The sequence below is a fragment of the Thermobia domestica genome, chromosome 1 (assembly GCF_964235325.1).
Source record: "Thermobia domestica chromosome 1, izTheDome1.hap1.1, whole genome shotgun sequence".
Classification (NCBI taxonomy): Eukaryota; Metazoa; Arthropoda; class Insecta; order Zygentoma; family Lepismatidae; genus Thermobia; species Thermobia domestica.
Window position 1 is genome coordinate 174727819 of NC_137454.1, and position 27389 is coordinate 174755207.

The window sequence follows — 27389 nt, forward strand, 5'->3', positions numbered from 1 at the left end:
TCTTAATGAGCAACGGTTACTTTAATGATGGTTATCTATATCCTATATCCATATATGGAAACATGTGCTGATGTTTGATTTTTTAAGGTTAAAAGGTAAAGCATTTTATGAAGTTAAAAGTTTTCCTGTGGCTTACAAATGTTTTGGTTAAACCTCATAAAGATCGTTGAAGTTATATTCTCACATACATATATTCTCACAGAATATACAGTACTAGTCGAAAGTTTAAGACCACCTCGGATTTGAGTGAGCCTCTACTGTGGACCTTCTATTTTGGCACATTAACTTCACAGCCAGAATGACAGATACTCGTGTCCAAAGTATAAAATTTGATGACAGTTGTATCGTACTCTGAAAGATACTTCAGATTATATATATATATATATATATATATATATATATATATATATATATATATAATTGTAATTGTTAAACTCGACACTAAAATAGATCGAAAGATCCTTGACCAATTGTCCATTGTCCCTCGCTGGATTGACAACAACGAACTCTACATATACGCTTCTATACAGTGACAACATGGATACACAAGGACGTATTCAGTTCGTCGTGAACACTTTTCAACATATAGCTACTTTTGGCTTTCTAAACGGTAACATATCAACAAGCTAGAAAAAACTACAGAACTTTATAACTTGTTATTCTATTAAATTTACTTCACTACATTGTCCCTCAATGTCTATATCTTTCCAAGAAAATCAAAATACTGTCTTATCTTCCAGGCCTTTGTGTACTTTATGCAATATCTATTACTAGATGCTTTTTTTGGTGTCCATTTAAAGAAATATAATTAGACATATAATCTGCAGTATCACTTAGATTGTAATTCAACTGTCACCAATTTTTATTCTTTGGACAGGACTACCTGTCATACTGGCTGCAAAGTTAATGTGCCAAAATAGAAGTTCCTCAGTATAGCATTTACTCAAATAGGAGATTGTCTTAAATTTTTGCTGTATCACATTGATTGCTTAAACTACCAGTAAACAAGTGTAAATTTCACGTGACTCTTACGAATCACTCGCAGTCACAGAACACAAACTTTTAGTGTAAGTAACTCTGAAATATTATATGTTTCAAAAAACGAGTGTTTTCATTATTTTGATAACTGTCTGTGTATGTATTACATATAGGTTTTCTAAGTAGGTTTTTCTCAGATATATTTTGAACATACTTACGTTTTCTAATTTATATGTAAATTAAAGTTGCCGACTGAAAGCGAAATTATTTCAGCCTCATTGAAAGTATAATTTAGCGTTCTGTCTACCAATGGACTATTTAAAGAACTAACTACATATTGCCTCTCATAACCACAACAAATTGAATTGACTACTTTGTAAATCCACAGCCAATTTAGTTCTGCTGATTATCCCTTTGTGTTTGGACGATTTAAAATAAGCGCTTTATGTATTCGTAGAAAACTAATTGGATAATTAATATTCCAATTCAACACTGTGACCACAATTAATCAAAACAACTCGAAAGTTTGATTATCAGTAACAGTACACGTGTTGTGTTATACTTTGCTTCATTATTTTTTTAATTTAATATTACGTATTGATTCAAATGTTCCTTTATTTTAACAAAGATTTTTAAATACATAGCCAGCATATTATAATTTAATGTTGTAACATGTTAAGAATCAGTATTGGTTAATAATCATCCATTTTTGTATTTACATTAAAATTTAAATTCTTCTCATTGTAAATCTGAGAATAAATCGTTGCCGTCTACTGGTGTTGTTGTTTAATTACACAAGCCTTTGATAACAAAGAAACACAATGAACTACATAATTTTACATACATAAACAGACAAATGTAACTGTTTTCCGGGAAGACTCAAAAATACCATGAATCTGCAAATAGTCAGAACAGAAGCAAGAGAACGATAGGGGAAAAGAAGTATCCAACTACACACAAAAGAAGTACACAACTTGAAAAAGAGTGATAACAATCAAATTAAATTTGTAGTAAAAAACAACTTTACGTTTATCAAATACACCTCGAAGATTGGTAGTACGCATAAAGTTCTATTAGTTAAGTTACAATCACAAAAATATCAAATTCACAACTCTTATTTAAATAAAGTCATGATTAATTGGCCATCTTTAAAATTCTAAGTTCTTGTGGTTTATAAACCTCATAATATAAACAATGAGATAGTAAAATGCCAGAAGGCTTGTCGAATAGAATGCTATGTTTGTACTACACGCTATATCTTCGGACCACGAGGGTGTCCAAAAATCTAAATGACCCGGTATCTAATTTGATATAACATTGAAAGGATCGTGGGAAAGCAAACAACTTTTGTGGGGAATAGCCTTTTGTGAGGTACCGTTTACGAAACTAGCACAATTAAATTCTGAATTCTTACATAGTCCGATAAAATTCATATTTAAATAGTTGTCACCATTGAATTCTGAATTCTTTGAAAGTCAGATAAAACTTACAGTTAAAAAGTACCAGTTTGTAAATGGTACTTCACATAAAAGAAATCTTTCTCTAGAATATGTTTGTTTTTCCCATGATCTTTTTAAGGAAATATCAAATACTTATCTTACAAATTGAAAATATTCGGGTGGCCCGCAGAGCCCAATGATATCAGGTCCTGTGGAGGAAGCAGACATCTAATTCGATGAGTCATCTGACATTTTCTTATCTCATTTTCTATTTCTGTCCAGGAATTCAAAAATTAAAGGTGGGTATTTCGCAAACTGTACTCCTGCGAAATTTTTTGTACAAAAATTATGTATTTTTCAATGATTTTTTTTAACGATATAAAATATTAGATACGTTGTGGTTTAACATTTTCAGGAGAACCCTCGAGGTCCTATGATAGAGAGCCTTATTGGAGAAGCAGAATATTCCTTCAAAAAACCCTCTGGTATTTCCTATCTCATTTTTTGTTATTCTTTTATCTTTGTAATTTATAGCACTGGACTTTTTTATATCTGAAAACCCAAGTGTATATATATATATATTAGGGTGCTTCAAAATCAAATGCAAAAAATCAACTTGTTCAAAATAATCCACTACAAGGCTTATTTTTTTCTTGAGTAATAAGCTACATACCTGCAAAATTTCAGCCTTATTGCTGAATATTTACAGGTCGCTCCATTTTAAACCTTTTTGTTCATGTAGTATTACCAATGATCTTGTGCTAGAATTTTACGAAGGTATACACTGGACAGTTTTGAAATATAGCGTGTGCTCACCTCCGTATATACTCGTTCGTTCGTAAATTTAAAGTAAATATATGCTGCACTATAAAAACATTAGGTGGGTAATGGGCATACGCGCCATTACATTCCTGTATACTACATTATAAGTGTCAAGACTACTATGTAATTTAACACAGTACCGTAGCTATGATAATAACCGGGTAGATATAAGTTCGTAGCTTTCATTATGACCACTAGATAGCGAGATAATCCTTTTTTCCCATGAAATTTGTGAATTATTAAAATAAATGGCTGTGGTGAACGATGTAGCTAAAGAGGTATAAGCCTCATCCAAAAGTATAATGAAGCCTTAACAAAGGACGAGGAACAGAAGCAGTTTAGTCTTCGATTGGTTGAAAAGCATCGGAAAAATATTCCCGTTGCACTGAAGAAAGCGTTTTGTAACATATATATAAATGATGCTCTGTTCATGTATATTTGTTAAGTACACTTTGAATAAACTTAGATTAAGTAGAAACTAGGAATGCTTGAACAAGTGATTATAAAATTTGAAACAAGACATTGAATGATGTAAAATTCGACAAACAAAAATGGTTGATAATAATGAGACTCACAACACTTCCGAAGTGTCTGTAACACTCCGCTTTGATAAAAATTTTGTAGGTAGATACTACACATAAAATAATCGAATACATGTTTTTTATTTTCTGCGGAGAAACGGTTTAGGGGGAGAAAGTCCCACACAAAATTTTGAAAGTTGACACCCGAAAGGCAAGAACAAGTGAACCGAAGTCAACGAAATTGTGCACAGATACTACAGACGTAAAATGAGGGAATACGGGTTTCGTATTTTCCTGGAAAGACGGGTTGGATGGGGCACGGAACTATCCAAACCTTTGATCACGAAATATCAAAAGTGCTAGTAACAGTATGTCAGATGTGTAAAGGACATGAAGAATTGCAACGAAACTTTGTGTATGAACAATAGAAAAAAAAACGTTTTTTTTATTTTCGGGGGAAAACGGTTTTGGGGACAAAAGCACCCGTCCAAAATTTTGGAATTTGCCCCCGAAAGGCAAGAAGAAGTGGACCGAAGTGAATGAGATGTGCACAAATATTGTAAAGGTAAGATGAGGGAATATGTGTTTCGTATTTCCCTGAAAAGAAAAAAAAAACTGTTGAGTGGACCGAGGCGTTGAGTGCCGGAAGGAGTGGACCGAAGCGAATGAAATTGTATGTAGATATTGGATATGTAAAATATGGCCTTTCGTGTTTCACAAGTGCCTCCATCCGATTTCTTCAAATTTGGCAGATCAAGTACAAGCAAAAAGAGTATAGCGTATTTTATAGTATTTCTGGAGGCACCTTTAATCCTTACAATGTTTTTCCGCATAAACAAAAACAAGTGTCGATTTATTTTCAGTTTGCTGTTGATGTGCCAAATTTGAAGCAAAACGGATAGAGACACTTGAGAAACACGAAATGCCTTATTTTACATAGGGTCTATATACTATCTACACACAATTTCATTTGCTTCGGTACACCTCTTCCTGCGCTATTACGGTAATATTTACTTTTTTTCGGATGAGGCCTAGGCCACTGTTTTTCCACACAAATTAAAGCACGTTTCATTTATTGTTTTACAAATTATCCCTATACGAAGTTTCGTTGCAATCTCCATATTCTGTAGTTACTTCCGTATGCTTATTTGCACTTTTGATACTTCGTAATCAACGGTTTAGAAGGTTCGTGCCTCACTCAACCGCTTTTTGCCAGGAAAATACGAAACCCAATTATATCTCTTTACTTCTACAATATCTGTGCACAATGTCATTCAATTCGGTGCACTTCTTCTTGCCTTTTGGGCCTCAAATTTCAAAATTTTAGGTGGGGGCTTTTACCCCCAAAACATTTTTTTTTGCAGAAATTAAAGAAGAGGTATTCGTTTATTTTTTTTGCGTATTGTTCATACACAAAGTTTCGTTGCAATTCTTCATGTCCTTTACACACATTTGTCATACTGTTACTAGCACTTTTGATATTTCGTAATCAAAGTTTTGGAGGGGTCCGTGCCCCACTCAACAGTTTTTTCCAGGAAAATACGAAACACTTATTCCCTGATTTTATGTCTACAATATGTGTGTAAAATTTCGATGACTTCGGTTCACTTGTTTTTGGCTTTCGGGCGTCAACTTTCAAAATTTTGGGTGGTACCTTTTGCCCCCTAAAACCGTTTCTCGCAGAAAACAAAAAACACATATTCGTTTATTTAATGTGCAGTATCTACCTGACAAATTTTATCAAAATCGGAATGTTACACTTCGGAAGTGTTACTTGTCAGTAAGAAATTGCTTTAAATCAAATAGTGTAAAAACACTTCTATTTTCGAAGAATTAAAGACAAGACGATAAATAAATATAATGATATGTTTTATATGTTTGCAGCAAATATTAGACAACTCTCGTAATATTTATGAAATAGATATGAGACTTCTTAGCGTAGTGTTGTTTCGGCGTCGATATTGTTAGCCGCGGAGAATTTCGGTTAGAGCTTACACCCACTTTAAAATTTTGAATACTCTAACCACAAACAAATAACGTTCACAAATAATAATAATAATAATAATAATAATAATAATAATAATAATAATAATACTTACTTCGAGTCTTGCGAGAATCCGTAAATATTTCATAAATAATCAGGGCCAGTGACCTGAATCTCTGTTTTATACATCAGTAGAAAATACACTACCAGTTAACAGTTTATGATTTATCGGCAATGCACCGTGTATTGTTATTCATACTGGTTTTATTAACAACTCCATTTGCCAATAGCGATCTCTGATGAAGTATTAGGAATGCACAAAACTTGAAATTATGCTTTTGTTTATATATCTTGATAAAGTGAGAACTTCAATTTACCTTCTGATTCTAAACATATACTTTTAAAAAAATACATGTGTTGTTCATTCCAACTAATAACAACAAATGTACAACATAGTTTTAAATATATAGTTTGGAAACATCAGCGACGTGTCATAGCCTTGCAAAATTATTACCTCAACATGCTCTACACCATTTTCGCAACCAACGTGACCAAAACCACATCCACAGTGAATGTGAAAGACAGACCACGAGATGATACAAAAAAGAATCTGTGCGTAAGAACTTCACTAACTTTTTGACCTCAGGCTGTGGTTAGAGTGTAAGAGAAGCTGGGTTTCGTTCGTTAACTAGTGTACTCTTTCCTGTCTCATAGGGAAATGAAAGCCTCAAGTGCCAAGTGATAGAAATGTACCTGAACTGTTTTCAATATACTTTACGTGTTTAAAACAAAACTTTAGAAAAAAAGTTGTAAAATTACCAACTTCAGTTACCATAACCTAATCAACTTCATTAGTATAGTGTGAAGTATAGCAATATTAGCTACAGGATGTTTGTTAAAGTTCATCCTTGTGTGTGGTCAAGTGATTGGCTCCCATAACTTTTTTACTTTAATTCCGACTTAGATTCCCGTTGAAGGTAGATTATTTTCGAAGCTAACGTAGCATTGTGAAGCAATTGGGTAGCTAGGTATAGCGAACTCCCTTCTTAACATACAGTAACAAAGATAGCGATGTATCTTATGTGCTTACTACAAGTTATCCAACTATACTATAATAGATTCCCACTGAGGTCACTAGGTCAAAAAAGTTTAACAGGCCTTTTCAGGCCAGCCACCCTGAATGAGGTTTTCCTGGGTTTTCCTCATTCACACCAGGCAAATACCAGGGTGGTACCAAACTTAGGTCCCAGGCCGCTTCTTTTCTTCCCCAATCCTTTCTTCCTTCCCTTCCCCAGGATTGTGTGCTCGCCGAGGGACGTCATCCCTCAAATCGTGACGGGATAAGTGGCCTTAGATGCCGAAAGCCTAGAAATCTAAATCCTAAATCCCTATACTATAATAGAAATCACTTTCGTTGTGACAGCACACCTTCTGTGTAATAAGGAGGATTAAGACTTAAACTTTTCCCAAATCGACGGGTGCTATAATTACACTTTCCTTCCATCACCATACGGTCTTTGAATGTAAATATGGCACGGTTTGTTACCACTGAATTGCCACAAAATTATTTCCTCTGCAGCACAGAAGCAATTTAGTTGGCCATAACACTTCGTAGCATCAACGCGTTGTACAATTAAAATTACGTATTAAAAATAAAGAAACCTACTTCTGTTGTTCAGAATGAATGAACAAAATCAAATAAAAAAATATGTTTAACGTTCCCTTTTACCGTGTTTAATTATCCTTTGAAATTTACTTTAAACGTTAGGCTAAAGGAGGCAATGAAAAGTGATCTATGGCAATGAAATTAAGTTAAATAGGTACCTGGTCTCCAATTAGAAACGCAAACCTGAGTCTATTAGGACTTATGGTCATTAGGATACCAAGCATTAGCATAGGCATTTGGATTAACATACCCTTATTTCTCTCAGTACACTAAAGCCGGCCTTATAAATTAAAATTAATTACTTTTCTTTTCAAAGACAATTATTTAAAATACTTATTCCACATTAAAGTCTTTTGTATTCTCAGTCAATGCTGGTTTACACAAAAAACAAATATGTCTCACGCTATAGACTACATATTCCCGGGATTCTATGGTAAGCTGATGATATACGGTTATTAGACTTCCTAAATATGTTATTCATACGTGTCGAAAGTCTTATAAACCGACTATGTCTGTCCGCCTGTCTGTCTGTCGATAGATATCAGAGCAAAAACGGTAACAGATATGGAGATGAGTTTTCTTGTAATCTATTTAGTGCTCCAAGAATAATCCGTTCCATTTCTTTCGTTAACCCTTTATGTAAACCAGACTAATAGAAATCAATCAATTCCAGTTTCAACGTTAATCAACATAGAACGAAACCAGTAGTTGGTAACTATAAACAGTTCTCATGGAATCGACTCAGACTTTCAATAAAACAATCCCCTTCCTCCCGTAAGACTTTACTGAAGGTGGAAGTACCGGTAGTAGAAATTTAGTTCTACTAGCACTTTTGCTTGCACTATTGATTTCCATAGTACAAAAAGTAGACTCTATAAGATATCGTATAAGATATCTAGAAGTGGTTTCCTGGAATCGATTTAGCGTCATAAGAATATACGCCATCTCCTCTGAAAATCCTTTAATCTGACAGGCAGTGATAGAAATTAACCGATTCCAATTTCAAATTTGATGACCATATAACGGAAACGGTAATAGATAGCGACAAGCGGTTTCTTGGGATCGATTCAACGTATCAATTAAAGATAGCTTCTTCATTCGTATTACTCTACTTAAACCAGAAGTAGTAATCATTTTCTATCATCAAATCAAAATTGATCTTCATAGAGCAAACTCGGAAGAGATATCTAGAACGGTTTGTTGGAATTGTTTTAGCATCACAACAATAGGTTCTACATCCTCCGTTAATCCTTCTTCAATTTGGAAATGGCGGAAAAAATCTTTCTCGTTTCAACGGTCATAGAATAAGAAACTTTTAACAGATAGCAGCAATAGGTTTGTGAAATAAGTTCAGCGTCTTAAGGAAAGATATCATCACACCTGTGTTACTCTATTGAAACTGAAAGTGGTAAAACTTTATCTGTACTTCTGGTTCTAGTGTTGATCTGCATGGAACATAAACGGTGATTGACAGGGACAAACTGTTTTCTGGGATCGATCTAGCATGTCAAGAAAAGACACCATCTGTATTTGTAATACTCTGATAAAATCTGAAGTGGTAGAAATATATTAGTAATTCTGTTTTTAATTTGGTTCACCATACAACAAGAACAATAAAATATAGAGAGCGATATATTTTTGATATGAATTCAGCGTCCAAAGTGAAAATTTCATCTCAAAATTTAACCCCCTATTGAAACCGAAAGGCTGGAAATCTATAATTTTCGGTTTGAATTCTGATCACTGTGGTGAAAAATGGTAATAGATAGTGAGAAACAAGTCTGAATATTGTTTCAGTGTCGTAAGAATGGTTTCCATCTCCGACGTTTCTCTCTAGTGAAACCAGAAATAATATAAGTCTACTATTAGTTCCGGGATTAATGTGGATTCGACTAGGATGAAAAGGGTAATAGAAGGCGACCAGCATTTTTAAAGTATGAATTCAGGACCTGAAGAATACATTTTATATGAGCTTTATTCTTCTACTGAAACCAGAAGTAGAAAGAAATAGTAAAACTCTCAATTTCAATATTGGTTCCTGTATACGTAGTAATAACTGTAAGAGATAGGAAGAAACTGTCTCGGATATGGATCCAACGTCAGATGAACAAGTATCATCTCTCGCATTGTCCCGCTGTTGTACGTGCCTTTGGTGTGGGAGACACGGGTTCGATTCCTCATGTGTTTCGGATCCCACGTTAAGCTGTAGGCCCATGTCTCATATAGCCTCGCTGCTGAAAGGGACGCTAAACTAAAATCAAACCAAATCAAAATCATTATTCCGCTTTGGCTATCCGCTCTCTATAGATCTGTTTCAATATTGAGTTCATATACTTTTGAAGTCTATCGTAGTTTCACAACTGTGAAACCACATTAATTTGTGATCAAATATTATTTCATTATTTTTTGTGTGTTTGGCTTATGACTAGCAGTTTGAAATTTACATTTTGATCATTTCCATCAAAATATAAACTTAACGGTAAAGCAGTACTATTTAGTACTAATGTTATAATCATGTTAAAGATTTACGTTACTGTCGTGGTCACTAACTCCAACTCTATGAAAGTTTCCTTTATACATATTAAACAGAATTGTAAACAAAGTACAATCCAGCATAGTTAAAATAAAACTGAACACCTCAATAAATACTACAGATAAAGAACGAACATGAATTGACTATGTAATCAGTCTCTCAACATATTCATGGGTAAACTGTACCTTTAACCCTTTGGGGATCCCAGAGTACAATTTGTACCATACGGGGTGTTTCATGGTACATTGCGTTATAACTCTCCTATTTGACCTTTTTCGTCCGGTTTTTTTTTTCAAGTCCAGAGGCATTGCAGAAGACATTACGGATGGTTTCACACCTTCCTATGTCTCGACATAGGAGGTGATGACGTCATAAGTCAAAAATTTATATTTTCGAGTAATTTTTTTTTGGGGGGGGTATGTAAAGTATTTTTGGCGGGCTTATTTTTGCACGTAGAAGATTGAAATTTTGCACAAACATGCAGTCCACCGAGTAGTATTTACCAGATTGTTTTTTCAGATTTCTGCGTTAAAACAGGGGGGATCCAAAGGGTCAAAAAGTTGAAAAAAGGGATATTTTTTACCCAAAAATCCCGTTTTTCCTCATTTTCCCGCCTTAGATACATGATGGAGACAAGTGAATGGTACCGCCTGAAAGGCAGTTCTATTCTGAAGAGAATGATGTGCGACACATGACCCTAGGGCAATTAGGGAAGTGTCAGAGAATTTTTATCAAAATATACTTCTGTATAGGGGAATTTTGGACATTTTCGGTACTATTTTTGTGCTGGCTTATTTTTGCACGTAGAAGATTGCAACTGTGCACAAACATTCAGTCCACCGAGTAGTATTTACCAGATTTTCTCAGATTTCTGCGTTGAAACAGGGGGGTACAGAGGGGCTAAACGTTGAAAAAGGGAAATTTTTACCAAAAAATCCCTTTCACGGGATTTTCCCGTCTTAGATACATAATGGGGACAAGTGAATGATACCGCCTGAAAGGCAGTTCTATTCTGAAGAGAATGATGGCCGAAACATGACCCTAGGATAATTAGGGATGTCTCAGGGAATGTTTAAAAATTTCCCTCTGTATACGGGAATATGGGACATTGTTGGTATATTTTTTTTTGGCGGGCTTACTTTTGCACCTAGAAAATTGGAATTGTGCATAAACATTCAGCCCACCGAGTAGTATTTACCAGATTTTTTCAAATCTCTGCGTTAAAACAGGGGGGTTCACGGGGGCCAAAAGTTGAAAAAAGGGAAATTTAGACCCAAAAAATCCCGTTTTTCCTCATTTTCCCGCCTTAGATACATGATGGAGACACGTGGGTCATACCGCCTGAAAGGCAGTTCTATTCTGAAGAGAATGATGGGCGAAATATGACCCTAGGGTAATTAGGGATGTCTCAGGAATTTTTTTTACCTGAGATCATGGTGTTTTACGGTAATTTGGGGCATGGTTGGAATTCCTGATAAAATTTCTCCCGCCCTTGGTATTCAAGATAGAAACTTGAAATTTGGCACACCCATTCAGTATACCAAGTACTATTTATCATTTTTTTAGATGGCTACGCTCACACAGGGTCGCTCCAGGGGGGCCCAAAGTGCGAGGAAAAAAATTTTCCCTCCGAAATTTTCCCTTTGACATCACTTTTCCCGCTCCTGGTATATGGTATGAGCATGCAAGTGGCATCATTTGAAAGCCAGCTCCATTCTGAAGAGAATGAGGTATGAACCGTGATAATAGGATAAATAGTGACGATGCACTAGCTGCTTGACTGAAAGTCTAAAAAATAGCCCCAAAACCCCGGATCTCTTAAGGGTTAACGCTAGCTTTGCGTATCCCATTCTCTATTATTGAAACAAAAGTGTATTGTAGAATAATAGAAGTTACTCATTGTGACGTTAGATGGCAGCATATACCTTCCAGCTGTTGACATCTACCGGATAAAAAGGAAACTTCGCCTAAAACACTGTATTGTCTTCATTGTTTCTCATGCTCTTTATGTATTAGCAATATTTCCATCACATTCGGTTGATGGGAACTTGAAAATAGTTTACTTTAAAGCAACTAATGCTCCAGGGATTTGAAATCTTATTTTGTGTTTTAATTTATTATGTATTATTTTTCATTGCAGACTGGTAAACTTGGTGCTACCAGAGACGTATCACAACAGTAAACATTTTGATATTACCTACCTTATCTTCGTATGGATTGCATTCTCATCAACGATTACCACACCGATACTTTTCGCTTCATGGAGAATGAGCAGGTATTTATATTATTTCAGTGTGACGTGGCATGTGTTAATGTTAGCATTAAGTGTACAGTTCGGTATTCAGTTTAAAAGACTACTGTTTAACAAAGTATTACTAATTTATTTATTAACATACATCAGCGTTTCCCAACCGGTGTGCCGCGGCACACTGGCGTGCCGTGAATGAGCCGCTGGTGTGCCGCGAGGAAATCGAAATAAAATTATTAATTCTATAGCAATCAAATTACAAGACATATAGAAAAATGAATATTTGTATTTAATATTACTATGGACCTCTACTACGAATCTACAATTTTAAGTTTCAGACCTTGTTACTTTTCTGTACATTTTTAATGTTGAAAAAAAGTATTTCTTATCATTTTATGACCATTATTGCTTTTTTATTGTTGCAGACTATTTCGTAATTTCAAAATTTTAAAATATCATTCACTTCTTTCGACAAACCAAACATGCATATAAATTACCTACATTTGTGTTTTAAAAGAACAAGAGATTTGTTTGTTCGTTCGTTATTTAGTGATCTTCCTTTTTAATGAAAGGTTGGACACAGTTTTCGAAAAAGAAAGCATGTTTAAAAAGCTGAGTCCAATATTACATTGCAATTGTTTTCTATTTTTAAATTACAATAAAAAATAAGCATGATTTACCACGGGGGAAAACTAGCCATCGACCTTTTTCTCTATGAGGAGGAGTTCAGTAATCACAGAAGAAAATTCCACGGTATTTTATAATTACAAATACGTAATAATATCTATGAGTGTGCCGCGAGAATTCAAATTATACCCGTAGTGTGCCGCATGTCGGAAAAGGTTGGGAAACGCTGACATAGATTCATATTTGCTATGAAAGCTACTTTAAACTAAAAAGAATGAAGATTAATAATGCAGAGTGAATTTTTTGAAAAAAAAAAATCGTACATTACCTGTATCAAAAGACTTCGTTCTGGCATTTAAGACTGAGAAAATAATCTAGAAGCAAAATTATTAATTCGTATGCAAATACGTAAACATTATTCAATTTTGTTAAGGTATTGGATCTATGGTTTTAGGGTATTCCAATTAACCGCATTGGTTGTAATTGAATTCGGAAACGGGTGAGTGGGTAAAAGGGGGTAAGTTTTTTTTTCTAATTTCAGACTTTCCTTCCGTAAATACAGTAACATGATAATAAAAATCCCTGATAACTTCCAGGATCAGTTTAGAGCAATATAATATACATTTTCTTTCAGTCTTTTTAATATTCTTCAATGCATAGAGTAAAAATCAATCAAGAATGAAAACTTGAATGCACTTCCTACATAATATTTCTAAATTTTACAATAACTATGGAAGATGATCGTGATTCTTCTAACGATATCAGTAATCATTTACCTGTTATTAGTGATGACATCAATAAAGACTGCAGGTCCATAAATGCTGATATCTCCCATGTACTTTAGCCAAAAAAAATCAAACCCAAAATGATACCGCTTTAAACAAGAGCATTGAATCTTCAAACAGTCCTAACGAGACTACCTGTAAGCTTTGTAACAAATTGTGTGTTAGTTTAAAAAGCCTAGCAATTCACAATAGCAGGTACCATTATGAAATCAATAAAACCAAACCATGCTCTCTTTCACGGAACTCACAATCATCCATTGATAATGTCGATTACCCAAGAAAGATGTTGATCTCCAAAAGCAACAAGCTTCTAGCAAGATTAAAGTCTTCTACTCCAATGTAGCGCAGGGTACCTCGAGGGGCTAGAGCTACAGTGGCAGACTCTCTGCGAGGTATTGCAAAAGATTGTACGTACAAACGACTCAGAAACTTGGATGGATCTCTTCTTTGTTCCTTACGTAACACTGCGCGTTCCATCAAAAGCTGACAAAGTGAATAATTTAACATCATGGGTTAAACAAAGAGTGCAATGTTGGTCTGATTCTCGCTGCGAAGCCGTTCCTAACCACAGAAAAAAATCCTTCAAAGTTCCAGCAAATTCCATTTTTAACATCAAGAGTGTCGAGAACAAATTAGTAGGCGGTGATGTCCGCAGCGCAGTACGGCTTCTAATCTCAGAAGATACTATAGCTTCTCTGAATAGAACTGTATTAGAAGCATTAAAAGAGAAACATCCAGCTCACAACCACCCTTTTGAACCTCCCGATCTCATTGAGTCCAGTATTGTAGCGCTTAGAGTATCAGCTGACGAGTTTACGAAAGCACTTAAATCCTTTCCCTCCGGGTCATCAGAAGGTATGGACAGCCGTCCTTCAATATTAAAAGACCTCCTACTATCCCAAGACTGCAAAGCTAAAGACCACCTGACTAACTACAACGATAACGTTGTATGTAGTATTAGCAATCTGCACCAGCTTATTAAAAGGATCAGAGGCGAATTGTTTTAGCAGTAATATATAAAGAAAAGAAAGACACATAGAGATATCGAGAGATTATTTTGTAATCGTTAACTAGAAAAAGAGTTGTTGCTATGGAAACGTAGTAAATAAGTGTGTATGTGTGTAGACATCTTATTAAGTATGTAAAAAGTGGATCATTTACGCTTCTCATGATTGTATATTAAATTCAGTTAAGAAATGGTAATACGTGTGAATTATTTCGAAGATTACTAAATTTGAAATTACGAACCACCTTCTATAACGCCATCTGTGATTTTTTCCACCTGATTATTTCGGGTGATGTGCCCACGGAAATTAGACCTATTTTCTTTGGACCATCACTAATAGCTTTAAAGAAGAAAAGTGGCGGCATTCGTCCCATCGCAGTGGACAGTGTGTGGAGGAGATTGTCAGCGAAAATCATTTGCCATAGAATTAGAGAATCTCTAACACATTTTCTATCCTCACACCAACTGGGAGTTTGCGTCCCACATGGAACAGAAGCAGCAGTCCACGCTGCTCGTATGTACTACTCTTTTCCACACCATCAAGAGAAAGCGTTTCTGAAGATAGACTTTAGAAACGCATTTAACGAGTTGAATCGTGATTCTATGCTCATACAGGTAAAAAACAGTTTTCCGTCAATTTATCGATACGTCCGCGTCTGGGATTCAAAGAATTTCGACAGATAACGCCAGCTTACTAGGAGCAGTATTATCTAATGAGGCAAGACGAACAATATTAAAAGACAAAATTTCTAAATTAGAATTCTTCTTTACATGTATTTCCTTGATTTCAGCACACTCTGCATTTTACCTACTACGTGCCACATTGTCCATGCCATTGTCTATACTTTCTTCGCTGTGCACCATCTTGGCTGGATGCTGATCTTCTGGAATGCTATGACAATACCTTAAAAACAGATCTAGAATCTATCCTGAATTGCTCACTCAACAATAACTCTTGGCTGCAGGCGTCTCTCCCTGTTAACCACGGAGGTCTCGGCATTTACCTGGCTATTTCATCCTTTGTGTCTTCATTCTATAGCGCTAAGCCATTGATCGAGACCATTCTCCAACAAGATCTTAGCCTTTTAACGGATTCTGATATCAACGACAGCATTTCTAAGTGCTCATTTTCGTAGGATCAGATCCCCCTGATCTTTATAAGAGAGGATTACAATCCTCTTGGGACTACCCCTTATAAATCATAATTTTTCTTCTCTACTTCAGTCATCCGATAACCCAGAAGACAAGGCTAGACTCCTAGCTACATCATCTCCTGAAGCAGGCGCTTGGCTCCATGCTATCCCATCACCTTCTTTAGGATTGCATCTTCCCAATGACAGTTTTCGAATTGCCAGTGCACTGCGTTTGGGAGCAGATGTTTGCGAGCAACACAGATGTCCTGCCTGTAGAAGTGTCTTAAACAAAAATGTCTTTCACGGATTTTCCTGTGCCAATACTGCGGGCAGCCATACGCCACTCCAGCATCAACATTATCATGAGGGCACTAATTTCAGCAGGCGCTCCTTCTATACGCGGACCGTTGGGATGCAGTTGTGCAGGCGGTAAGAGGCCAGATGGTATGACCCTAATACCGTGGAAGAAAGGAAAAGCACTTCTATGGGATTTTACTTGTTCCGATACCTTCGCCCCATCAAATCTACATTCTTCTTCAGCACAAGCTGGCAACGTGGCTGCTCGCCGTGAAACAGAAAAACGCAAGAAGTACAGCAATTTACTTGACAAATATCATTTTGTTACTATAGCTATCGAATCAGGTGATTCCTGGGGTCCCGAAGGTCTTAACTTTATAAAAGAAGTTGATCAACGCATTTATTTATCGTCAGGAGACGCTAGAGCAACCTCTTGTCTACTGCAACGCATCAATATAGCAGTACAAAGAGGGAACGTTGCATCACTTTTGGGAACGCTACCCTCTGGTAAGGAACTGGAGGAGATCTTTTTTCTGTAATCATCTCGGCGGAAGTTTGAATAGTGCTGTTTTGTTAAGAAACTGTACAAATGTATGTCGAATTAGGAAGTTTTGAGGGGTCCGGACCTGTGGACCCTGCATGGGTGCGCCACTAAGCTAGACGTATACCAGAACTACCAAAGACTGAACGACGCCTTTTAGAATGTTTTTGCTAAATGGTTGCTCGAAGCACTCTTAGAGCACACTCAAATTAAGAATCTTACAGGCCTACTAGCTGAAATGCCCGTTGCCCGTTGCCTGCATGGAAAGAACGGATTAATGGAAAATAATGTATTTCAACCTCCATTCCTCCTTTGGATATGCATTTCAATGAAAGTGCAATGATAAAAAACAAAAAAAGAAAAAAAACTAAGATAAAGCCTATTTTTGTCATACATTTTCATTTGTACATACATACATTGCTATATGTATGCTATATATGTATTACATACTTCATTACAAGTCAAATTAAATATATGCACTTCTCGAAAAAAAAAAATACTTCAAAAAGAAGTTAACAGGATAACTTTGGTAAATATTATGAATGATGTCAAATATTATTTTTTAAGTTCTTCCCACAGTTCCCACCGCATGCTGTTGGAATCAGTTAAGAACAAGGGGTGAAATTAATCCATTTCAATTTAAAAAGTATGTGTTGTACGGTAAATTTCTTAAATATTGATACCGTAGAATGTGGTATTTCATTTTGACGAGGATTCTTAATCATCTTCACTGCTTGGAATTGAAAAGGATCCACAATCACATAACGAAATTATCTCCGTCCTCTGATATTTAAAAAAAAAAGTTTTGAAAACTTCTATAAGTACAATTCTTGGAATTTTGGAAACACAAGTAAAGCGATATGAATGTCAAAATTAAAAATAAAATTCGATCACTTCTCAATGTACAGCTTCACTAATAGTTTAACACACAAGTTAATAATAATTAATTAATTGTTAATTTGAATAATTAATTGCTCAAAAATTTCCTTTTTATTTTTCTTATATCATGTCAGTGTATTTCTATCTGAAATACAAAATTTAAGGACATTGTTTTTAACTTTCTTTTCATCGAATTTTGTAGTCTGTATGAATGCTTGTATGTGGACCTACTTATGTAGGTACTCATTAGGGGCAATGTACCCACTTGAAACTTGTCTTTAGCTCAGTTAACATGTTCTGACATTGTAGTTTAGTTCGATGAGACAATGTGTGATTACATTGTATTTTTTATTACATTGTTAACACTATTAATATAACATTTTTGTCGTTAAGATTAACTAATACTTCTATCAACTATAAGTTCGTCAAACTATTTGTTGTTTGGTTTCCTGTTCAATGACCGTCTTGTAATTCATTTGCTTTATTTGAACGCCTTTATTTATATACCATGTCTGGCAGTGTGTTCGTCCGTTCCTTCTGGTGACAAAAGGTCTCAGTAACTATCTGATGGACCACCCGAAGCAGAAGTTTTGTTCCCGAAGCAGAACTTTAAAAATTACGAATAATGTTCGATGATAGAGACAACATTCATATCGGAAGTTGTCGAAATCAGCCATTTTCCGGTTCTACCGATGAACACTATGGAGCAAAACCTGTAATAGACAACAATCGATTAAGCGTCCCAAGAATAAAATTATTCTCCATTTTTAGCTCTCTACTAATACCGGAAGTAATGGAAAATCAATACAACTTTCGATTTCAATGTTGATCTATATAGAACAAGAAGGATAAGAGATAGCGAGAAGCTGTTTCTGTGAATCGAATAAGGGTTCTAAAAATAGCCACCATCTTCTCTCTTAACCTTCTATTCAAACTGTTAATGGGAGAAATAATAAACCACCATTTCCGGTACTAACGTTGAGCGCTATAGAATAAAAATGGCACTAAGATAACAAGAAGCGGTTTGCAGCAATCAATTAGCGTCTCAAGAACAAACTTCATCTTTACTCTAACTTCTTTAGAAATATATTATCACTTCCGGTTTCAATAACTTAAGAAAATATTACGCCATATAAATATTTTTTTTCACGTATATGTGGCACTGCAACTTGTGTATATGCAGAATATACCATACAGGATATTCACAAACAACTTTAGAGCCTCAGGTGCTTCCTGTCATCAAAATAAAACAAAAAAGTATAGATCAACTTGGGTGCAGAAATGTTTCCTTTCTGCTCTATGATCAGTCGAAAATTTGTCGGAAAACTGCAAAAAGAGCCATAACTTGAAGTGTCGGATCGACGTCGGAAACAAAGGAACATCCATTCCTTTTTGTCGTAGATACCATTAATGCATAACTCGATGTGGTACAGGATAAGTTGGCGGCCAAGGAAATTAGGAAATTAATCGGATATTCTACGAAAAGTAGAGGCAGATAGTATTTATTAAAGGTAGAAAAAACACCCCCATTCATGAGAGGCCATATGGGACCCAAATTCTGGATGCAAAATACTCTCCATACTTAAAATAAATCAGTATATACAGGAGAGGGTGTTCGGAGATAAAACCAAAGTACATTAGGAAATGAAGTACTGTTACACGAAGACATGGAGAAAACTATAGATAATCATTGGTGCACAAGTGTGTCAATTTGTAGCTGTAAGCGGTAGATATTTTGACTGAACGATGTTGAAAAGGACAATAACTTAAAAATGAAGTCAAGGTCGGTAAAATGAATTATTCCACTAATTCCTGTAGATTTTCCTGCGACGCCACTGCGTTTCTCATTATCGCCATGAGTTTTTCCATAATCATTTTGGTATCCACGTGTGGGCTTTTATCGTTCTATACCGGTGAATTAGAGAATGCTTCTGTTATTTTACTTTCGCTCCACCCTGTTTATCTAGCAAAGTATTCAGAAGCGAATCGAATGACTGTTTCCACGTTCTTCAACGACCTCTAATTATTATCCATACGAAATTTCGTCCAATTCGGTCTCGGATTACATAGTTGTCTTATTTGCATTCTGTTTTGTATCACCCTGTATATCTCGTAAAGCACTTAAAAACGAATCGAACGACTATACCCACGTTATTCACCGACCTAAAATTAGCATCTATACGAAATTTCGTCCAATTCGGACGTGTGAAGTTGGGACCATTTCCTTGTAAGACAGAATATTTACATTGTCCTTCCAGGAAAAATGTAATCGAGAATTCAAGAATACTAGACGTGAAAGAAGTGGTAATGACGAAAATATTCAAGTACTTGTGTTTAACTCTGCAGGAAAATGCAGGAATAGAAGATGTAACAGCAGAATTAGCAATGGTTGGACGAAGTGGAGAGATGTGGCAGGAATGTTGTGTGACCGTAGGATAGCAATACGCATTAAAAAAAAAATTACAAAATAGTAGTGATACCTGCCTTATTATACGGAGCGGAATGTTGGATGACGAAGAAGAAAGAGAAACAGAAGTCCCATGTCGTGGAGATGAAAATGCTGTGGTGGATGTGGGAGTGACGGACAAAATTAAGAACGAAGTGTTCCAAAAAACAGTAAAGGAGAGAGCAGTAGTAGAAAAACTGCAAGAAAGTAGACTGAGATGGTTTGAGCATGTAAAAAGAAGGCTTTGAAATACGTAGCTTACCAAGTAGATGCTATAGAAGTTAGCGGGAAACGAGCCCAAGGCTGGTCAAAGAAGTGGGGATAATGTGTTAAGAATTATATGGTGCAGTGCAGTGTCACAGCGGATGTAACACAAAATAGAAATACGTGTAGGACATTGATCCGAAAAACGGACCTCAGCTAACTGGAAAATAGGCTTAGAAGATAATAATAATAATAATAATAATAATAATAATAATAATAATAATAATAATAATAATTATTATTATTATTATTATTATTATTATTATTATTATTATTATTATTATTATTATTATTATTATTATTATTATTATTATTAAGGTAATCAAAAAAGTTCTGCCGCTTTTTCACCCACCATCTTAGAAGAACGATATGTCTCCTAAGACGTACCTGGAAGATCAAAAGTAGTCCCCATCAGCATCGACGACCTTCCGCCAATCTTCTCGTTGGCATGGATTCCATCGCGGAAGAACTTGGTGGGCCGTGAAGCGAAGAAGGTGTCGAGTGCATCTTGCACCGCTACTAAGGATTTGAACTGGCGTCCTTTAAGATGATTGTCCAAGGAATGGAACAGGTGATAATAGGAAGGTGCCATGTCCGGAGGGTATGGCGGATGCAATTGTATTTCCCGTCCAAGGCGTAAAATGGTGTCCCGGGTCATCCTAGCCACGTGAAGCTTAGCGTTGTCTTGTAACAGGAGGACCCCTTTGTGCTTTAGAAGTGTTGGCAGAGTTGCCCCAGAGTTCTGAGTTTTTCTTGAACACGGCTCAAGAGCTCACAGGAAACAGTTGCATTGATGCTGACCAGATGGCAGCAGTTCCCGATGCACGAAGCCGCGAGCAGTCTACCAAACACACAGGAGGGCCTTCTTCTGGTGCAGTGCTGGTTTCGTCTATTTTGAAACCGGTTCATTGGATGCTAACCAATGATGATCTCGCCGTTGAGCTTCGTACAGGATCCACTTCTCATTACATGTTAACACCCTGTCCACAAATGGCTCCTTTTTCAACGAGACAGCAAAGAACACAGGTGTCTGCTCGCGTTGCCTTCTGTCCCGCAAACAAATCATGTGGAACCCATCGACCCAACTTGTAGTGCTTCACAAGTTGATGGAGGTGCTGTCGAATGATTTCTTCACTCACAATGAATTGTAGTCCCAGTTCCTCACATGTCCTGCTCCTGTCCGCCTCAATTGCTGCCTGAAGACCTTTATTTTGTTAGTCTTATTGCACATGATGCATCTTCGAGTGTTTCATCACCGTCCTTTAACTTGATAAACCACCGCTGCTCTGTCCCCGTAGTCACGACACCCTCAGCAAAAGTCTGGTACATCTTTCGCCCTACTGCAGTGGCGTTTGGTACCAGTTGGAATTCGTACAGGATACACACCCTTATGACACTCTGTGAAAGTACCATGTTCATTCTGTCCTTACACAAGTTCACAGCGTAGCTGAACTGCCACAACCAGGTAGTATGTTGGAAGTACCCAAACCAAGAACTGACGTTCGCCTTATTTCTATTCGGATTCAACTCACGGTGTAAGGGACAATTGAACACAGACCTCCACAAAAAGCGACAGGACTTTCTTGAGTACCTTTATATTATTGAAGCACTTTCATGTTTATCGTCAAAATAAAGTAATTACAGTAAGTTCCTGTATGTGGAATGAAATGCTCGGATGTAGTGTCATTTCTTCATTGATGTTGAAGCGTTTATAGAAAGCCCGATATTTGCGAGGCGAAAGAAAAGAAAAAAAAATTCCGTGAAAAAACTTTGTATATTAAATGAAAACTTTTTAAATGCTCTCCTATCTCTATTATTATAGAACCTAAATTAGAGGTAGGAGACAACTTTATGTGACCTTCTAATGACACTTTTGTTAACTACGAGATTTAATGTGAAAAAATGGAAGGAAATATTTAAACCAATAAAGCACTTTCAATGCATAAAACTTTGGTATATTCCCAAGATAGTAAACTTAATGGTAAAGTTTTGTTAAGAAAGTGAAAAATGTTAGTAAGATAATCCGCTCTGCGAATAATTAAATATAATTAAATAATTCTTTTGTATTTTACATGCGATTATCTATCGCTCCGCTGAAATACTCGGTTCGTTTGTTGAATATGATCTAGATGATATGGATAATTCCGTTTGCGTAACTGTCCAAATACGAAGAAAAATTCAGAAACATTAAAAAAGAAGGTAATGACTTCAATTAGCATTGATGTAACTCCTCCCTTGTAATTATCAATAATTTAATCTTGGAATGTTAGTAATTATGGGATTTTCAAATCCATATACGTGTCGTTAATTAATACAACGTTATTCTGTAATTGGGATCCGTTGGTTAAAATCTGACGCTTATTGATATTACGGAAAGGATACTTAGTTTACAGGTTTATTGTTAACCAATTTATTAGATTTTCATTTGTAATGTTGATATAGTTGGTCTTATTATTATTATTTTCCTAACAGAGTTTTGCTTAGAAGATATTCTTCATCATATAATAATAATAATAATAATAATAATAATAATAATAATAATAATAATAATAATATAGATTATTATTGGTATTTTGAACTGTGTAACTAGTCTGTGTACATTGATGGCAATATATATGAGATCAGTCCGTATACATAATTCTATTAATAGAGTTCCTTTCGTCGCTAAACGGTTAGCATACGCGCATTTGGCGTGGAAAACCAGGATTTAAGTCGCGGCGGGAGCTCATGTGGTTTGGATTCCAAGTTAATCATTAGGTCCTGTCTCTTATAATCTCATTGCTGCAAGGGACGTTAAACTTAAAATCAACTCAACTCAACATAATTCTTTTAATACGAAATTTACATCTTGGAATGTGTTGCAAACCAATACAAAAAATCACCAGAAAAAGTGCAGAAAATACTTTCAAAGAGTCTGTATTTTGGAACGCATAAACTGAGGGGTTCATAAGTTTTGTGCTGAATACTATTACATGTAAAGTGTCTGCAGAAATATCCACAACTATGATACTACTGGAATCATAGATTTATGAGAATCTGAAAGTTGAAATTTGTGATTTTAATGCCATGTTTGGGGTGTAATATCTCAGGAGGGCAAAGTGCTAAAAATTGCTGCTTAAGCTACAAAGTAATACTGTGTGACTAAACTATTGCAAAAAAAAAAAAAAAAAAAAAACGACTGATATATGGAGAAAATGTAAGACCATGGTAAAAACGCGAAAAAAGCAGATGTGTGACGGTGGTCATAAGCCGGAAAAATTTAAAAATATTTGATATGTTTCATGTTAGACCTCAAGAAAACACGCATGGTTCAACAATTAGGTCCGCTTTTGTTTGTGTTCAGTTGTGAAAAAGCTTGCAAGTGGCCCTTGTACCGTCTCTCTAGCTCCATGATCACTGCCACTTCTATATGGTAAAGGGGTTACCTTCCCTTGAACACACGACACCCATCATCGAACTCGACCGTGATATTGAGGCACTTAATGTATCAGTAATGCGTTACACCTATCTATCTTACCCTGCAGAAAATGACGTATTTGCGGAAAAACATTTAAAATAATTGTTGTTTACTTCTCTTCTATAGCATTACAGCAATAGCCTTTGGTAGCTGTAATTACAAGAAGTTCTTGCAATTATACGATTTAAGCAGTGTTGCAAACTCCAGCAATGTTTGTCATATCTCCGGAACGGTTTTAGATATCGAAGTGCTGTAAACGGCAAAATAATTTACACTTCCATTACAAACCACACAAATAACTAAATATGATACTTATGTCAGCAATTTTTCGAAATAAAGGCTTTCAAGAAAATTAAAATTTTCAAGCCCTGGTAACTTCGTTCCTATTCATTCGAAACAAGTCATATCATGCCCATGGTACCCAACACTAAAGTACTTTCGATGTGCATTAACCTGTGTATCTCCGTTATGCTGCATTTGCGTTAGAGGCTTCCAATCTTTGGATGTTTTGATACTATAACATCTTTAGTTTGTAAACACGCAATAATAAAAGTGATATTTTAAGTTTGACACGTTCATTTGAAATATGTAATAATCTGATGTAGTGTCAAGTGAAAACATGTAACTTTATAGTAGTTGGCAACACTGTTTCTTGGGTCTTTCTGTTTAATACATACATAGATATCCCCCTCCTTATACTTGCTTCGTGCCCCTCCTTATACTTATAGTTTCACCTTTCTCTCCCTTTTGGTTTTTCCATTATAGCGTATGGTCAAGATAAATTGACAATGATCATGGAGCTAAAAAGATGGAACAAACGCCACTCGCAAGGTTCTGCACAATTGAACACAAATAGAAGCGGGTCTAATTGCTGAACCATTCGTATTTTTTGAGATCTAGCATAAAACATATCAAAACACTTAAAATTTTTCCTTTCTACGACCATCGTCACGCGCGTGCTTTCTTTGCGTGTTTTCCATGTCCTCACTTCTCTCCATGTAATATCAGTCATTTTTGGCAATAGTTTATTCACATACAGAATTACTTTGTGGCCAAAGCAGCAATTTTTAGGACTTTGCCATCCTGAGATATTACGCATCAAAAATGTAATCAAAATCACAAATTTCAACTTTCAGATTCCCATAAATCTACGGTGCCAGTAGTATCATAGGAGTAGATACTTCTGCAGACTTTTTACATGCAATAGTATTCAGCAAAAAACTTATGAGCTTCCCAGTTTATGCCATTCCAAAAATTACAGCCCCTTTAAAAGTGTAATTTTTGTACTTTTTCTAGAGATTTCATGTATTGGTTTGCAACACTGTATATTTATTTAAAAGAAGAAGAATGTATAAGGTTTGTCTCACTCATTTTTTAAATAGTTTTCGGAGTTGGTGGAGCAACTACGCCTAGATCACTTCGTATGGATTGACCCTTAAGTAGTTTGAAGCCAGATCACCTATTTAATGCTTTCTTCCTAAATAATAATAATAATAATAATAATAATAATAATAATAATAATAATAATAATAATAATAATAATAATAATAATAATAATAATAATAATAATAATAATAGAGGAAAGTCGGGTATTGTGGAATACGTCGGGTAATGTGGAATACCAGTGTTGCAACGGTGGTAGTGGGTGACGTTTAGCGAAAATGTCCTGTACTACCCTCCCAAGGGCAATGTAGGCTGCCATGAAAATATGAGCTTGCTGTTGTTGCAAGCGTCACAGTACGAGAAGAAAATTTAATTTGTCAGAAATACTAAACTTTTGAAGGTATGCATATTTTGCCTATGTAATATAATTTCTTGTGCGTGAGTGGACGTCATAATTATAGTGCTTAGTACGGAAAGTGTGACGTAAGAAACGAAAAATGTTTGATGCGGATTCTGCCAATCAGTTGAAAGTGAGGGGTTAAAATACCAAAATGGTGACGGGCGGGTATAGTGAAATACCTGTAGGGAGGATAATGGGGAATACTATTCCACATTACCAGTTAATTATCCCTTTCAGCACCAGGAGCGAATGTTTTGGTATTTTCATTGTGTACATGATTTATTTTATTGTTCTTTAAGTAAATAAAGTAAAATCCATGAATTTGTGATTTGTCTGGTGATAGTTTATTAATGGGGCACCCTCACAAATAATACAGATGACCCTTGAAAATGTGGCAAAACAGCCGTCGAAGATTCAAGCCAGCTTCCGACAATAGTTTCTGGGGCCATTCCATCTACCTCAGGAACAGCTTCTTCTGCCATTCCATCTACGTCACGAACAAATCATACTGATATTTCATAAGCTCCGCTGCGTCAACACACAGAGAGATACATCCAAGCAAGATCTCTCAGTTTCGCCCCAAGTTGTTTCACCGTACCCTCATTAAGGAGACGCAGCTCAACTCGAGGGAGACCCAATTCAGCAGCAGCAGTGATAACATAATCACCTTTCAAGAAGAAACTACAGACGAGTCTTAAGCCTACAAACGTCCATTGAGGGGCAAACGTCTGTTATCTACATCCGAGTAGCAAGAAGTCTCGTTTGCAACTCACATGTCAGAATGAACAACCCGACGAGTGTCATGACAGTGATGCTACCTGAAGGGCAAATGCTCAGTGCACCTACTGCAATGAGAAAAAATCCAAAGACAATTCAGGTGGATTTGGTGTCTCTCATGTTATTAGTGGAGTCATACTGAGTGCACTGAAGGATACGAAGTAGACTTCATTTGTGATGACTGCTTGCAAATTTCACAAACCGTGCATATTATACGTGTTCTTCTTCACAATTTGTTTATTGTTTGGGATATTGTTTACCTCTTTTTTTAAGCTCTGTTCGATTTTCTATTCCAGTAGTCGTGAAAATATGAATTATAATATCAATATGTTATTTGGAATAGGCGGAGGGTAATGTGGAATAGTAAGTAATACACATTACCCTCCACTTTTGCATGACCTCAAATTCTGTCATTTTTTGAAAATGTTTGTCAAACTCAGAGAATGTAACGTATATAGTTACTGCACTATTGTTTCCTTAAAGAGCATACATCACAGCATATTTTAGCAAAAAAAAAAAAAAAACTCATTATTGTTAGTTCATTCACGTCTCTTGTATCGTTGAAAATAAAAACAGTATTCCACAATACCCGACTTTCCTCTAATAATTTATTGATACTAGGGATCACAGCCTAAATCATAATTGGCCACGATTATACAAACAAAATACAATGGAGGATTACATCATAATACAAACTAAAACAAAATAACTCAGTAAAAAGAATAGTACATCAAAATAATTCAAACAAATACAACACTATATGTCATTCATAGACTTTACATGTAAATAATACTTTCAGCATTACCTCCATTCGCATATCTAGTAGTAAATTGAAAACTTTGATGAAATATATAACAATAATAAAATATACTAAACATTAATAAAATTAACAAAGATTTCATAAGAAAATATAACAAAAGGACGTATAAATAATATAAATAAAAATAAATATAATTCAAACAAAAGACAATTACAATTTAATAGATAATATACTAGACAAGACAATGGCAAATCTATATATTTACTTGACAATACATTTTAAATATTGCTTTTTAAGTAAAGCAAAACTTATGTTAAATAGGTCAATTCTTAATTGTTTTATAGTGGAGTACCAATTAATTGATCATTACACAAGATAGATCCATAATCATTAGGGTTGAGAGAAGGAACTCTAATAAACAGATGTTCAATTAAGTTCACCCT

General features: G+C 35.5%; 1 protein-coding gene across 1 annotated transcript in view; it reads left to right on the forward strand.

The window, feature by feature from the left end:
• LOC145691226 (uncharacterized) overlaps nucleotides 1-27389 on the forward strand; it is a 266108-nt gene that overhangs the window by 199646 nt on the left and 39073 nt on the right. Inside the window, exon 3 of the mRNA XM_081766884.1 lies at nucleotides 12084-12218. Within this exon, the coding sequence (XP_081623010.1) occupies nucleotides 12084-12218 (135 nt within the window). The remainder of the gene's footprint in view (nucleotides 1-12083; nucleotides 12219-27389) is intronic.